General features: G+C 38.5%; 1 protein-coding gene across 2 annotated transcripts in view; it reads left to right on the plus strand.

Moving 5' to 3' along the window:
* Window positions 1-16,668, plus strand: part of MDN1 (midasin AAA ATPase 1) — a 178,012-nt gene that overhangs the window by 72,719 nt on the left and 88,625 nt on the right. For both annotated transcript variants that reach the window (XM_072141954.1, XM_072141952.1), the window contains exons 32-41: window positions 1,074-1,215; window positions 2,645-2,774; window positions 4,354-4,575; window positions 4,973-5,170; window positions 5,791-5,999; window positions 7,665-7,787; window positions 7,928-8,125; window positions 13,389-13,496; window positions 13,693-13,881; window positions 14,145-14,234. In XM_072141954.1, coding sequence (XP_071998055.1) covers window positions 1,074-1,215; window positions 2,645-2,774; window positions 4,354-4,575; window positions 4,973-5,170; window positions 5,791-5,999; window positions 7,665-7,787; window positions 7,928-8,125; window positions 13,389-13,496; window positions 13,693-13,881; window positions 14,145-14,234 — 1,609 coding nt within the window. The remainder of the gene's footprint in view (window positions 1-1,073; window positions 1,216-2,644; window positions 2,775-4,353; window positions 4,576-4,972; window positions 5,171-5,790; window positions 6,000-7,664; window positions 7,788-7,927; window positions 8,126-13,388; window positions 13,497-13,692; window positions 13,882-14,144; window positions 14,235-16,668) is intronic.

Below are 16,668 nucleotides of genomic sequence, written 5' to 3' on the forward strand. Positions count from 1 at the left end.
TCCACAAACGCTATTCTAATCGGGTTTTAGCCTAATGTCTAGAAGGCATACATTCATTTCCCTTAAATTTTAGCAAGTGCCAAAAGCATCACTGCTCCTGCAGGAGTTTTGTTGACATGGGTCACCAACTAGCCAGCTATGCGTGTGAGTGCTCTTTTCAGCTCCTCCACCATTCTGTTTGCTTTGGCAGCGAGACTGCCAATGATACCATTTATCTGTTGGCATCTGAAGTCTTGGCCGAGAGGAGTATTTTTACCCTTATTGGGTAACAGGTGCCTATTAGAACTCCTAATCTGCAATCCCATGCCTTAATGACCTATAGCTAAAAGCTTCCTCCTTTGAGTTGAGCTTGTCCAGCTTCCAGATCATAAGGATCTAGAAAAATAGTTGTAGATAAGTATCCTTGTTAGCTATTAACCCCTAAAGCCAGTCTCTCCTGAAGGAAAGCAGTTTTTTGGGAAACAGATGACACAGGGTGCGTGGTGCCCTCAGAAGTCAAATATTTCTGGATGGAGACGATTGGGGGAGCTGAGCAGGCATACAGCATTTAGATCTCTATGGTGGACCAAGCAGAATATTGCTTACCCCTCTGGGAGTTAACAACTGGAAGGCAAATTACCTGAGCTGCACCAAGCTGGATCCCAAGGTTGATCGCTCCTTCCTTTTTTTTTTCTCTTGCTGTTTCAGAGGTGGGGAATGCTGGATATGAACTTACTACCTCAACCATAAGCTCCTGGCTTGTGGCCATAGAAAGGTATCCGAGGGTGCCTGGTGGTAGTTTCTTGGACACGATCAGTATTAATATTTTTCTTTTTGGCCCCAAGATGTATTGGTTTTGGTTTACTATTGGCTATCCTTTTTTGTTCTTATTGCTCTTTGCATGAACTGATAAAGCATAGTGTCAGAATTTATACCACTGTGATAAAGCTCCCTTTTTTCCCCAAACTCCTTCCCTTCCCATGTGACAATGAGAACTTATGGTAAAAAAAAGAAACCCTATAAAATTGGGATTTTTGTGATCTTACAAGTTTATTTAACAGGTAAAGTCATAGAGAATTGTTGTTATAATTTAGTGTTCTAGAAGTGGAAAAGACACTGGTATTAGCCGAAAAAGGAAGCAGACAGGATGATGATGAAGTAGAACTGTTAACGGCTGGATCAAAGTTTCAAATTTTGTCTACTATGAACCCTGGTGGGGACTTTGGAAAAAAGGAGGTAAGAGAGCACAGCATTATTGAATTCTATATTTGACAAACACTGAACCAAATGTATAATGGTGCGTCGTGTGGCGCACCACTATTGGGAAAAAGTGGACCTACACAAATGGCGCTGGCATGTTCTTTTCTTACAAAGTAGGATCCAGTTTTTTCCAGAAGACAAGTAAAACAAGACAATGCGTTTCACACCTTCTTTAGGTGCTTCCTCAGGTCAAAAAATAATAATAAATTAAAAAATATATATGGATAGATATCATGAAAACAAGGAGGTTCCCCGTGTATGGGGGTAGTAGATAAGTTGTTCCACGGGATATGGGGATAATCGTAGATTGTGGTTATTATAGCTAATCTAAGAAGATGCAGCAATATTAAACTGCTATCTTTATCGGAATATACCGATAAAGCTAATAAACATTGCAGTGCCATACCCTGAGAATGCCGGACCCAGCTAACAGCGGTCTGGCTAATTCATGAGGGGACAGTCTGAGGCGCTGCTTCTTCCCCGGGCGCTCCTTTACGCCATAGGCTGGCGGTGACTAACAGGCTTCATGCGGCAGTCACCGCCTCCTAGTCCCAACCACTCATGAATACGATGGACCACTGTGAACGGAAGGTTCCGATAAAGCTAGCAGTTTAACACTGCTATATCTGGGGTAGCGCTAGGAGCTGTTTACTTTAGTAAGCAGCTCCTAGAGCATTTTTTTTTGTTAAAGGTGGACCTGTGATGTCACCCTGGTCACAAGAGATTAGATCACGCCCCCCGACTCGCTCTATAGATCCCTAGATACAAGGCAAGTTTAACTCTGACTCATTTTTTAACAAAAAGGGTGCCAAATAGTTACTAGGGCTCTATATGAACCTGCCACTAGCTGTATTTGTGAAAAATGTGTGACAGGTTCATTTAAGTTAATTTGTATGTAAGTTGGTATATTTTATAATTGAAGCTCCAGACAAAATTTTTCTTTGTACCAGTGACAAATGCTGTCATGGGAGCAAGGATTATCCATAAAGCTTCGTTACAGACACCTTATAGCTGATAATTGCATACGGAGACTAAATTAAAGCATCCAGAGAGGCTTAAAATGGTTTAAAAATTATGCAAATGAGCCATTGAGGGTTTTGGGCTCAATTAACTTCTATGGAGCCCAGAGCCCCTCAGGTTTATTTGCATAATTTTGAAAGCACTTTAAAAAAAACCACGGCATAAGGGGCATACACGACCATGTAAATTTGCTTGGTTTACAATCCTTGATCCTGGTGGTAGATTTACTTCAAGACTTTGTGTGTATTTTCCTTCAAAAATGTAAATGGTTATTTGGCGATAACTTGCCATTCCATTTTGCAAAAATACCAGTTGTGGCAAAACATGTATGTATGTATTTATGCATTATCCTTTAAAAAAATTGGGGGATTCTGTTCTTTTCCAGCTTTCACCTGCTCTCCGCAACAGATTTACTGAGATTTGGTGTCCACAAAGTAATGATCGTTGTGATCTTGTTGAAATCATCAAGCACAACTTAAATCCAGAAATGTGTCTTTCCTTCTCAGATGACAATGGTAAGATTAATTTTCTATTACTCTTAGAATTCTATAATGTGCTTGGTACCACACAGACGACCTTTGTCCACAAATATCATCTTATATTATTTTGGTGTTAAATAAACTACACAGTCTAATGTATGAGTACAAGTTAACATAAAACATTGTGCCATTAGGCTTCCAGGAGAAATTTGAAAGTACACTGGTCACATTTCTTGAGTCAGAAGTATTGATAATAATTGAAGCACTTTCCCTGTACTTTTTACAGTTATTTACAGGATTGCTGTCTATCTGCATGTTATTCTCAAACTTGCGCTTGTAAAATCATGAACACCAAATAGAATTTAAGACTTGTTATACATATTAATGGTATTCTCAAAGCGTAACAAAAACCTTTTGAAGCATTTTTTTTTTTATTTCAGAAATCTATATCACAGATTAGTAATATACTTCATAAAGAAAAACTGCTACTTTGTGCTGTTTTTTTTTTAACACTGCAGTGAGCAATGTTATCACTTTGTCAGTTCCCTTTAGTTCTCAGCTGTCAATGGATACAGGATATTGATTTACACAATCTGCTTAAATAAGGAAGGAAGGGGGAAAAAAGACACAGGAACATAATACGTTTTATGACTAATTTTACTCTTAATATATCTTGCACATTCAATTGCATGGATTTGCATTTTTGTTGACATTGTGCTGCAGGCAAAGCCTACGCGTTTCAATAAAATATCTTAGAATATCTTACTTAAAATATCTTGCTCATGAGTAAGATATTTTGAAACGCGTAGGCTTTACCTGCAGACCGTCATTTTCTGTCTTCCTTGTAATAAGTCCTAGACAGGACCACTTTAATGATTTTTGAATATTAATAAACCTAGAATTTTTATTGGACTGTCGCCTTGGAGCTGGATTTTTCTGTACTATTTGTGTCCTAGTTAGGTAGTCCAATTTCTAATGGTAAAGAAATTTGCAGTTCAGGATCCTAATTTTTGGGGAGGAGGGGCGGGGGGTGTGATCTCCTAGGCTACTCCCATATCAGTAGCTAGTAATGGGCAAATAGTGTACAGGGAGCTGTGTATGAGTAAATATAATTTAACTTCCACATGAGTTCTGTATCAGAGGTACAATAATTACTAATATGGACCCACAGGTTTGCTCTCATTTGCCTAGAAGACCCTGCCTAGTATTACAAGAGCAATGGAGTGTATTTTACTAGTGATCAAATGATTACATGTCCAACTACCTATGTGGGACAAATTAAAATGCTTAGAACCTGGTCCATATGCATAGCACAATATTTTGTCCCTATGGTAAAAGTAATTAAAATGTTTGAAAAGTCCTTGATTTCTATTTAACACCAAGCAGAAATCTAAATTAAAAACTCCAAAATTATACAACTAAAGACTAGAATTTTTCCTTGAAATGTGCAGCCATATTTTACTTGTTTTTGAAAAGGCAAAAAAACTTTAAAACTTTATTTAAATTGATTTTTAAAGTTGTACGAATGTGGTGTCTACAGAATTCTTTTGACCTGGAGAATACAGTGGTTATGTTACTTCAGGTATCAATAAAGTTTCAAATCCTATGTCTTTAGTTCTAGAAGATATGATCATGGATTTTATTGAATGGTTGACGAATCAAGAATTTGGACGCCGATGTATTCTTAGTATTCGAGATGTACTCTCCTGGGTGAATTTCATGAATGTCACTGTAAGAAATGAGTTATCACAGAAAGCATATGAAGGAACGGCCCTAAATACCGTCACAGCTTTGATACATGCGGCTTGTCTTGTGTACATTGATGGCTTGGGATCAGGTAGGTTTGTTTTCTTATTGAAATGTTTATAATTCCCTTAATGCAGTGGTTCTCAACCTGTGGGTCGGGACCCCAGTGGGGCGACCCCTGACCAAAACCAGGGGTCGCCTAAAGCCATCGGAGCCGCAATTTTACTGTGTTTTTGCTGCTAATTGCATGGTTTGGGGTCACCACAGCAGGAACTGTATTGCGGGGTCACAGCATTAGAAAGGTTGAGAACCACTGCCTTAATGTTTTCTGAAATGGAGGTCTTGTGTAAAGATGAAATACCATGTAGAATTTTCTATTCATATAGTGCCTTTTTAAATAGTAACTGTTTGGAGTTTATTGCTTTACTTGAAAGACCCAGTGAAATATAATAGGTATGTTCTCTTTAAAACTATTTCCTACTTTGTAGGTACTACATCTAGCTGTGCTTCTTCTGCCGTATCTGCTAGACAACAATGTATGCAATTTTTACATGAGAAGCTTTCAGCTATTATTGAAATGACTGAAGATGTACGGTTAGAGCTACAATTGTATGAGAAAGCCATACAGAGAAAGATGTATTCGTTGGAAAACTTGTTCGGCATCCACCCCTTCTATATAACCAGAGGTAAATGACCCTCAGCAGCTAATTTGCAGCAAATAAATTGAAAGGTTTTTTTCGGGATGTAAAATAAAGTTTCATTTGCTAAAATTACAGAATTTTACCTTTTAATCATGGTCCTTATTGTTTTCGATCTTTACATGGTTATTTTTATTATGCAGATATTTAATACAATATCTAATGAACCATCAATTAGTACATTCGTATAAACCAATTCTTTAATCACAATTTCTTTTTTTTGAGGGGGGGGGGGGGGAGGATGCCCACAGCCCATTACACTAGGGTTCTAGAAGGATGCTGGGCATTTCACTATTGGGGGGGGGATGCTACAGGGCATTTCACAAGTGGGGGGAGACTAATGCCCATTCATTTTACTAGTGGGGGGAGGCTGCTGGACATTTTACTAGTGGGGGAAAGCCTGCTGGGCATTTTTTCCAGTGGGGAGAAGGCTGCTGGGGGGTGCTGTGACCAATGCATTTCCCACCCTAGGCTTATACTCGAGTCAACACATTTTCCCAGTATTTTCTGGTAAAATTAGATGCTTCATCTAATGCTCTGCTTGGCTTAACCTTGAGTATACAAAATAAATCCTGGGTAGTGCTTTAATTCTTTTCCTTGCTTTTAAGGTCCTGCATTTCATGAAGATTCTGTAGTGGACTATGCCCTTGAATCAGAAACCACTTCAATGAATGCACAGAGGTTACTGCGAGCAATGCAACTCAACAAACCTATTTTATTAGAGGGGTCTCCTGGGGTTGGCAAGACCAGCCTTGTCACTGCTTTGGCTAAAGCTTCTGGAAATCATCTTGTTCGAATTAACCTTTCTGAGCAAACGGTACTGTCCTGTGAATATTTATACATTTTCTATGTAATGCTGTGTAAGTTTTTTTTTTTTTTTTTTTTTTTTTTTTTTTAAACTAGATTCAAAGGAAATCAACCAGGATGAAAAAACACAGCTTAATGGCTTATTTGAAAAGTTTTGCATTTCTTTTTATACAGAAGATGGTGGCTCAACTTAAGAGTATTATGATTTTGGCTAATTAATATTGTTTTTATGATTTTTAAAAAAAGTATAAGCCGACCGGAGTATAAGCCGAGACCCCTAATTTTACCACCAAAACTGGGAAAATCTATTGACTCGAGTATAAGCCGAGGGTGGGAAATGCATTGGTTACTGCCTCCCAGTATATGGCCAGCCTGCCCCCTTAAGTATACAGCCTGCCCCCTTAAGTATACAGCCTGCCCCCAGTAGTATCCAGCCTGCCCCCAGTAGTATCCAGCCTGCCCCCTTAAGTATCCAGCCTGCCCAGCACTAACAAAAAAAAAAGTAAACTTATATACTCCCCGATGTGGCCCCGATACACAGCGCTGCTCCCCCCATGTCCGCGCGGGTCCTCTTCTGTCTTCTATCTTCCTCTGTCTTCCTCAGGGCGCTGCCATGTTCTTCCCGCCCGGCAGGCGCATAGTATGACGTGGTCGCTATGCGGCGGCCGGAGAAGAACATGGCGGCGCCCTGCGGAAGACAGAAGACAGAGGAAGATAGAAGACAGAAGAGGAACCGCGTGGACATCGGGGGAACAGCGCTGTGTATCGCGGCCACCGGAGGGAGAGTATATAAGTTTATTTATTTTTAAGTGCTGGGCTGCCTATTGACTAGTGTATAAGCAGAGTTGAGGATTTTCAGCACATTTTTTGTGCTGAAAAAACTCTGCTTATACACGAGTATATACGGTACTTTAGAATTCCTAACATTTTTTTTTTTTTATTTCAGAAGGTTTTTCTGGGATGACAGCAATCAATGTTTACTTCCAGTGGATAGAAATCTGACGGTGGTCACACATTTGCATGGCTCAGTATCATGAGTAATCAGATCATTGTGTTATAACGAGCTGTGTGAATGCATGACCATGGTCAGATTTCTGTCCACTGGAAATAAACACAGAAGCTTTCTATAGGATAACAGTAAGCAGAGATCTAGAAAACCGTGAGGAATTGGTACAGAAAGTATATTGGAAAACTTTTCATCATACAAACTAACTTTTATAACATAAGAATTGATAAATAATTTCCTTCGAGCATACTGGATCGAGCTAGATTTGTCTTTGGCACTTGGCCACTTTTTTTCTTTTGACAAGTTCTCAAAGCTTGTATGTAGCATTTTTCTTTTTCTGTGTATGTTGTTGGTTAAATGACATCTACCCTCATATTACTAATGGTAGACTATCCTCACAGGCATTCTCATTTCTTCTTGTGTTGGTGGAATGCTCATGTTTATGTTTGTCCTTATCTGACAGTTTTTTTATTTAAATAATCAGTTTTAGTTACTTTAATTAGTGAGTAATTTTCTATGTTTGCATTTTCCCCAAAATTACTGTTAAATCGGCACAATCTGAAAACTGACACTATTTTCCTAGTCTGTGTATAGTCAATGCTTTATTTCTAAAATGTAAACTGTATTCTTAGTTTTTTTTTTTTGTTTTTTTTTAATTTGGAACTGAAGGATGTTACAGATTTATTTGGCACTGACCTTCCTATTGAAGGGGGCAAAGGGGGAGAATTTTCTTGGCGTGATGGACCTCTTCTTTCAGCTTTAAAAGCAGGACATTGGATTGTATTGGATGAAGTAAGTTTTCTTTATTTGAGAATCAAATTGCCCCTTTTATTTTACTACACATAGATATGAAATACACTAACTGCAAGTATTCATTTGTAATGTGGAATAAACCTTCATTAATTTTTATTTTTTATTTTTTTGTGAGCCAGCTTAATCTAGCATCTCAATCTGTGCTGGAAGGGCTCAATGCCTGCTTTGATCATCGAGCTGAGGTGTACATTCCAGAACTTGGCATGAGCTTTCAGGTGCAGCATGAAAAAACAAAGATATTTGGTTGCCAGAATCCATTCCATCAAGGAGGTGGTCGTAAAGGACTACCTCGATCCTTTTTGAACCGGTTTACACAGGTTTGTGGTTTATATTGGTATCTAATAAACGTGAAGTTACTTTGAAATATCACTCTGCTGGAAAGGCATTTATCTTTACATACCTTTTACATTTTTAAAGGCACTAATGGTTTTGTAGATCTTTGTAGCACCAGAAAGCCCCAATTTTAAGGAGAATATATCTACTTTCTCAAAAATAGCTTAAAGGGGTTCTCCAGTCATAGCAATTAAGCCCCTGTCTTGCTTTTCCATATATCTTTATGGAGCTGGCAGAAATGTACAAGCACGGCGCTCTGCTTTCTCCGTTAGAGCCATAGAGATGGCATGCGTGGCTGTCTGCTCTGGTCATCTATAAGGCAACGGACCCCGTTCTCGTGATCCGTGGGGGGTCCCATATTTGAAACCCCCACCAATCAGCAAGTTAGGCTGTATCCTGTAAAGTAAATGTGTTGCAAACCTTTGTTTTGAAAAAATTAGGCAGTCACCACCTTACCTAAACTAGACATTGAGTGATATGCTTTACAGCAACCCCGTGGACATCAATAGTCTGGAGCCGACTCAAGATCTGTGGATGCTTTTCTATCGTGCTCTGTACAAATAAGCTGTGATATCTACTTTAAGCAGTCATGGCAAACTAGGTGTTTTCTATAGTGTTACTATCTCCTACTATAATGCAAAGTATTTGTGTATTGGAATTGCACTTTAACCCCTTAAGGACGCAGGGTTTTTCAGCTGATTTCTCGCTCTCCAACTTCAAAAATCCATAACTTTTTCATTTTTACGTGTACAGACCTGTGTGAGGGCTTATTTTGTGCGTAACAAATTTTACTTTCCCGTGATGTTATTTATTTTAACATGCCGTGTACTGCGAAGCTGAAAAAAAAATTCCAAATGTGGAAAAATTGAAAAAAAAAAACGTCACGTGCGTCACGTTCTTGTGGGCTCAGTTTTTATGACTTTCACTCTTCGCTCCAAATAACATGCCTACTTTATTCTTTGGTTCGGTGCGATCGCGGTGATAGCAAATTTATATAGGTTTTATTGTGTTTTAAAAACACAGTTGTTTGTGGTGCACAGTTTGCCCCTTAACCCCTTAAGGACGGAGGGTTTTTCGGCTCATTTCTCGCTCTCCAACTTCAAAAATCCATAACTTTTTCATTTTTCCGTGTACAGACTTGTGTGAGGGCTTATTTTGTGCGTAACAAATTTTACTTTCCCGTAATGTTATTTATTTTAACATGCCGTGTACTGCGAAGCTGAAAAAAAATTCCAAATGTGGAAAAATTGAAAAAAAAACGCACATGCGTCACGTTCTTGTGGGCTCAGTTTTTACGACTTTCACTCTTCGCTCCAAATAACACGCCTACTTTATTCTTTGGTTCGGTGCGATCGCGGTGATACCAAATTTATATAGGTTTTATTGTGTTTTAATACATTTTCAAAAATTAAACGAATGTGTACAAAAAAGAAAAAAAATTTTTTGCCATCTTCTGACGCTAATAACTTTTTCATACTTTGGCGCACGGAGCTGTGTGAGGTGTCATTTTTTGCGAAATGAAGCGACGTTTTCATTGCTACCATTTTGAGGTCTGTGCGACATTTTGATCATTTTTTATTTTATTTTTTATGTTATGTAAAAAGGTGTAAAAGTCGCATTTCGGACATCTGGGCGCCATTTCCCGCCTCGGAGGTCACCGCCGGCCGTAACCGTTTTTATATTTTGATATATCGGGCATTTTGGGACGCGGCGATACCTAATATGTTTGTGATTTGTACTGTTTATTATGTTTTATATCAGTTCTAGGGAAAGGGGGGTGATTTGAATTTTTAATATTTTATTAATTTTTTTTATTTTTTAAACTTTTTTTTTTCTTTTTTTTTTCACTATCTTTTAGACCATCTAGGGTACATTAACCCTAGATGGTCAGATCGCTGCTACCATATACTGCAATACTTCTGTATTGCAATATATGGCATTTTTGCAGCACATTCATTACAATGAGCCACTGGCTCATTGTAACGAATCTGCAGCTGCAAGATAGCCTCGTGTCAAAAGAAGACACGAGGCTACCATGCCAACCGATCGCCGCCCCCCGATGACGTTCGGGGGCGTGGCGATCGAAAAAAAGATGGCGGCGCCCACGCGCCGCCGTCTTTTTAGTGCCGCCGGCGGCAACGGGGGGGTTAATAGCCGCGATCGGTGCTAGCACCGACCGCGGTTATTAGCGGTGGGGGTTTTATGCATTATGCAAAAACCCCCCTCTCTGTATGAAGAGGACTCAGCCCGTGAGCCCTCTTCATACATCCCTTATACCTCTGCGCCGTAGAGCTACGGCGCAGAGCGTTAAGGGGTTAAGAAGCTACTCACGGTATAAGACCGGTCCACACAGTCTTTGAAAAAGTCCACAAAATAGAGAAAAATATTTTCACTATGACCGGAGCTCCAAGGATTCTAAAACTTCGATGAACAGCACCAATCTTCAATTTCTCCTGCTGAAAGTATGTCACCATTCAGACTAGCACCATCGCACTCTCATTCTCCTCCTTATTTATATTGTAACTGGAAGAAAATATGCAGGCAGATGGTGTGGTACGTTCCAACAAGGTTAAAATTTATTCCAATTCATTATACTCACAAAAATCCAATAAAAATGCGCATATCACAAATTCACATAACTGGACGCTAGCTTTCTATCCGCCTGACCCAGGGTTTCGCCGGCAAGGCTTCTTCCGGGGCAACTATTTTTTAGACCATCTAGGGTACATTAACCTTAGATGGTCAGATCGCTCCTACCATATACTGCAATACTACAGTATTGCAATATATGGCATTTTTGTAGGTCATACATTACAATGAGCCACTGGCTCATTGTAACGAACCTGCATAAGCCATGTAGCCTCGTGTCAAAAGAAGACCCGAGGCTACCATGGTAACCAATCGCCGCCCCCCGATGACGTTCGGGGGCGTGGCGATCGGAAAAAAGATAGCGGCGCCCGTGCGCCGCCGTCTTTTAAACGCCGCCGGCGACTTTGCCGGCGGCGTTGAGAGGGTTAATAGCCGCGATCGGTGCAAGCACCGACCGCGGTTATTAGCGGTGGGGGTTTTGTGCCTTTTGTATGAAGAGGACTCAGCCCGTGAGCCCTCTTCATACATTCCTTATACCTCTGCGCCGTAGAGCTAAGTCGCAGAGTGTTAAGGGGTTAAAGGAAATGAACCATTAGAAAATAAAAAACCTAGAAATACTCTGCCATGTTCACAGCGGGGGTGAGGGAGGTGACGTTGTCATGCAAGAGGCGGCACCGGGATCAACATCGGGAGGAGTGGGGGTAAGGTTTTTTGGTTTTTCTTGTTTTGTTTTTTTTCTAATGGTTGTTTGTCCAGAGTCAGAATTGCAGTACATATTATTTTCATAGACTATAAATAATGGCATATATATATCCCCCTTAACTGCTTAAGAGCTGCACAATGTAAAAATATGTTGTAAAGATAAATGGAGCAGGCTCATGGGCTGTTCCTTTTCCATACAGGCCAGATATCTGCTGTATTATACAGCAGATACCTGCAGCTGAGTGCTGAAGTTGGTGCTGGCAGCAGTCATGCCAGTTAACATGTTAGTTGCTGTGGTCAAAGTTGATCATTTCACATAAACAGCAGCTTCATACGGGCGCAGCCATATTACTGCCAATCGGCAAACCTTGCTATCACAGGCTGCTGGAGGCAGGCTGTAATAAAAGATCTGTATATTCACCTTGTATTGCAATACATGTGCATTGTAGTCTATTCACAAATGATAAAACCCCTTTGTGTTTAAACACCCAGGGGATCCTAAAAAAATTGGTAAAGAAAAAAATTTGAAAACAATTTTTTTAAATTTAAATCCTCCCCCCTTTTCTAGAATGCATATAAAATAAACAGACATAATCATAAACCTGTGATTGTCAAAATAATAATCCCGTTCTGTCAAAATATGAAAAATGGATATACCCAGTGAAACTTAACCTGTAACGAAAAACAAATTTCCGAATCACAGCTTTTTCTACATTTACAACTAACTTTGAATAAAAAGTGCTCAAAAAGTCATACAGTCCCCGAAATGGTAGCAGTGAAAACGTCAGATTGATTATACCTTACACAGCTCCGTATACCAAAGTTAGCAGGAAAATGAAGATCTTATTTGGGTACAAAAGGTTTTAATTTTTGAAATCTATTAAAACATAAGAAAACCTATAAAAATTTGCTATCAGTGTACACAAGAACATGGCACAAAAACAATTTTTCAATGATTTTATCGCATTTAATAAGAATTCCTTTAATAATTCCTTTATTTACATAGCTCACACAGATTAGGCAGCGCTCCACAGAGTTTGTCAAATCAGTCATTGTCCCAATGGGGGTTACAATCTAATAATTTGAAAGTTGTTTCCCGCTTCTCAATATAGGGCATGGAATATGTGTCAAGGAGTACAATTTGTTACTCCGTAAAGAAGCCCTAAAATAAAAATGTTATTGATTTTTATAGACTGGGGAAGAAAAATGAAAATGCAAACAAAAAAAAAATCGCCTGGTCCTTTTTAAGCAGTTAGTCTGTTTGATATAAAAACTTGGTTATATATACAGGTCTGGAAAAAATTAACCAATGCAAAGTTGTGCAATGTGTGGATGAAGGAGCATCACATCAAGACCCTGTCACGGCCAGCCCAATCTCCAGACCTGAACCCCATTAAAAACCTCTGAAATGTAATCAAGGGGAAGATGGATAGTCACAAGCCATTAAATAAAAAACAACTGCTTACATTTTTGTGCCAGGAGTGGCATAAGGTCACAAAAAGCAGTTTGAAAGACTGGTGGAAAGCATGCCAAGACGCATGACAGCTGTGATTTAAAAATAGTGGTTATTCCACCAAATCTGAACTCCTCCTGAGTTAAAACATTAGTATTGTTTGTGAATGAATATGAACTTATTTCTTAGTATTTTTTGAGGTGTGATAGCACTGCTTTATTTTTTATTATGTTGATGATTTCTTATTTACTGTAAATTAAAAAAAAATGTTTGGAATTTCATGTTGTCAGTAGTTTATATAATAAAAATACAATGTAAAAAAAAAGGAACTGAAAATTTTGCAGTGGTGTCTTCATTTTTTCCAGATCTGTATATATATATATATATATATATATATATATCATAATCGCCCTCTTCTTGATTCTTGCAGTTTTCAGTTCCATGTTATGTGATATTCCTTTGCTCATGTTTTTTGTAATTTTAGATTTTTTTTTTTTCTTCAGGTTTTTGTGGATCAACTGTCGCCATCTGATATGCAGTTTATTGCAAACTCTCTTTTTCCTACCTTGGGCGAAGAGGTCATTGGCAAAATGGTTGCATTTAATAATCAGGTATATCTAGGGTTATTTTTATTTTGTGATAAATGATGGCAGAGCTTTTAAATTTCATCTGTAGATCCTTACTGATAAATTAATGTTCTGCACTGTTAATAAGTATAATGCGTTTCTTTTCTGCTCACTGCACTATACGCCATTCAGTCTATTTTATATACAATGTTATATATGTAGAGCTTTGTCGTTAATTTAGGTCGACCTTGAAGTTACAACTGAAAGAAAATGGGGTCAGAAAGGAGGACCTTGGGAATTTAATTTGCGCGATATTTTTCGATGGTGTCATCTTATGTTGCACGACCAGTCACCTGGAAGTTATAATCCATCTCAGCATGTTTTTCTAGTTTATGGAGAGCGCATGAGATCTAAGGAAGATAGACGAAGGGTTAGTATCAGCAGTCATTGAAAATTCCTGCTTTGAGCCTGCACAATTTTCAACAAGACTTCTTTTTATCTTGGGCAACAATCTCCATTACTGCCGAGTTAACTTGATGTGTTGGTTACAAATTGCCTTTTTGAGAAGCTTTATTACAAATATAATTAGAGTTTTGTTTATTTTAGCTAGTTAAGTTAATATTTTCTGGTGGGGTTTTAAAATTTTTTACCTGAATAAAGTCTAACAAACTATTGTGTTTTTTTAAATTTTAGCTTATTTCTGTATATTTGGAGGTGTTTGGAAAAGAAAACGATCCATATTTGGGTACACGGCACTTTCACATCAGTCCTCAAAATATACAGGTAAGGTGGCTTTATAAAATGGTTACTATATTTTACAGTTGCAGCATATTTTAAAAATTGCTAACGTTTAAAACAAACATGTTTGTATTTATTCCACTTATCAAAACTCTTTTCTTGCTCTCCCTTCTGTCCTGCTCTAGCAAAAACTCAGATTTCAAATAATTTCTAATTCTAGAATTAGACTCGAGTATAAGCCGACCCGAGGATAAGCAGAGACCCCTAATTTTACCACCAAAAACTTATTGACTTGAGTATAAGCCGAGGGTGGGAAATGCATTGGTCACAGCCTGCCCCCTGTGGCACACAGCCTGCCCCCTGTGGCACACAGCCTGCCCCCTGTGGCACACAGCCTGCCCCCTGTGGCACACAGCCTGCCCCCTGTGGCACACAGCCTGCCCCCTGTGGCACACAGCCTGCCCAGCATTAAAAAAATAAATAAACTTATATACTCACCCTCCGGTGGCCCCGATGTCCGCGCGGCTCCTCTTCTTGCTTCCGTGCCCGTCTTCTTTCTTTTGCTGGGCACTGCCATGTATTTCGCCCGGCAGAAGTGGATTGCTTGTTTAAGCTAACCTGTAAAAGTAAAGAAAAAAAGTTAAAAACGATAAACTAACTTTAATTCTTTTTATTAAAAAGTGTAAGTCCCCTAAACACACACATTCCCTATACACATCTAATAAAGTAAAAAAAAAACCTGAAAATCACCAAAACCCCCCACATATTTGGTATCGCCGTGTCCGTAACAATATGTACAATAAGTCAAAACCATTATTGGACCGTACGGTGAACGCCGTAAAAACAAAACCTGATTTTGTTTCATAAAATCCCTTCACAAAAATGTTTCAAAAAGTGATCCAAAAAAAGTTATGCGCACCAAAATGGTACCACTGAAAAGGACAACTCAACACGTAAAAAATAAGCCTTAAACCAGCGCTGTCAACCAAAAAATATTAAAGTTATATCTCCGAAAAGATGGCGATGCAAAAACAAATGAGATTTTCTTTACATTCGTTTTTTTTCTGTAAAATTGTAAAATATATAAAAACCTATATAAATGAGGTATCACCGTAATCGTAGTGATCTATAGAATAAAAATATTATAGTATTTTTAGTGTATGGTGTACGACCCCCAAAATATACAAAAAAAAGAAACCCAAAATTGACAATTTTCTTCAAAAAGCTACAGACCCACTACAATGAAGTATTTGTAAAGTGCATCTCATGTCGCAAAAAATAAGCCCTTATATGTCCAAATTGCCAAAAAAAATAAAGATTGCATAGCCATTATAAAGTGACAATGCATAATCTGGTCTGAACGGCGCAGCACCCCCCTCAATGCCCTGGCGTGTGCCCATATAGCAGGTTACCACCACATACATTTTGTACATTTTATGAAAAAACACATTCATTTGGCCCAAAAAAAAGTAGTTTTAACCCTTGTTAACCAATTAAACGGTTAACAAACTTCATAAAAGTTGTTTTACGTACGTTGAGTATAGTTTCTATCATGGAGTAATTTATGGGGTTTTACTTTTAGCAGGATTTTGCTTTTTTTATGAAAATGTGAAAAATTGCACCTGACGTTCAAAAACCCTTAACATCTTACAAAAATGATAGTATGTATAAAAAAAACCATGGAGGCATAAAGTAGACATTCAGTGAATGTTAGTTATTACATTTTTTGGTGTTATGACTCGTGTGGAAAAACTAGAACATTTTGAATTTCGGAAATTTTCCGAATTTTCACCAAATATCTGATTTTCTCATAAATAAATGCAAAACATACCACCAACATTTTTTAACTAACATGAAGTACAAAGTGTCACGAGAAAACAATTTCAAAATCACTTGGATTTGTTAAAGCGTTCCAAAGTTATAACCATTTATAGTGACACAGGACAGAGTTGAAAAAATGGGCCGTGTCAGGAAGGTGAAAAGTGGCTTCGGCGTTAAGGGGTTAAGACTGTCTGGTTGAAAATGATAAATTGTATTTATCGACTTGGTTCTACCTGGAACAACATGCTGTAAATTTCCACACAGGCATATTTTTTTTGCCGCAGAGTGTATCTCAACCTAAGTCACACCCACATGTGAAGGCATAACCACTAAAACACTTTGTATATTGTCTACCAATGTGTTCTAAAAGGCTGCCTGTAATGCCTTGCAAGTTGATGCTACAGAATTCTGGCGTAATTTGCTCTTGGTCTTGCAAGCTTTGCACCACAAGTTTTTGAGAAATGTTTAAAACCTAAGCTGCAATGCATTGAACCACAAATGTGCAAAATAGCAACACAATTCAGGCGTTAAGATAACCAAAAGAAGGTGTACTATCTAGAGAAGGTAGACTTGGATCTCCATAAAGTTTACTGACAAGTACATGGGTTCAAGTTACATGTCAACAGAGCCTCTGTGGCTTTCTCCCATCCTCCCTGCT

Source organism: Engystomops pustulosus, chromosome 3, assembly GCF_040894005.1.
Source record: "Engystomops pustulosus chromosome 3, aEngPut4.maternal, whole genome shotgun sequence".
NCBI classification, from domain to species: domain Eukaryota; kingdom Metazoa; phylum Chordata; class Amphibia; order Anura; family Leptodactylidae; genus Engystomops; species Engystomops pustulosus.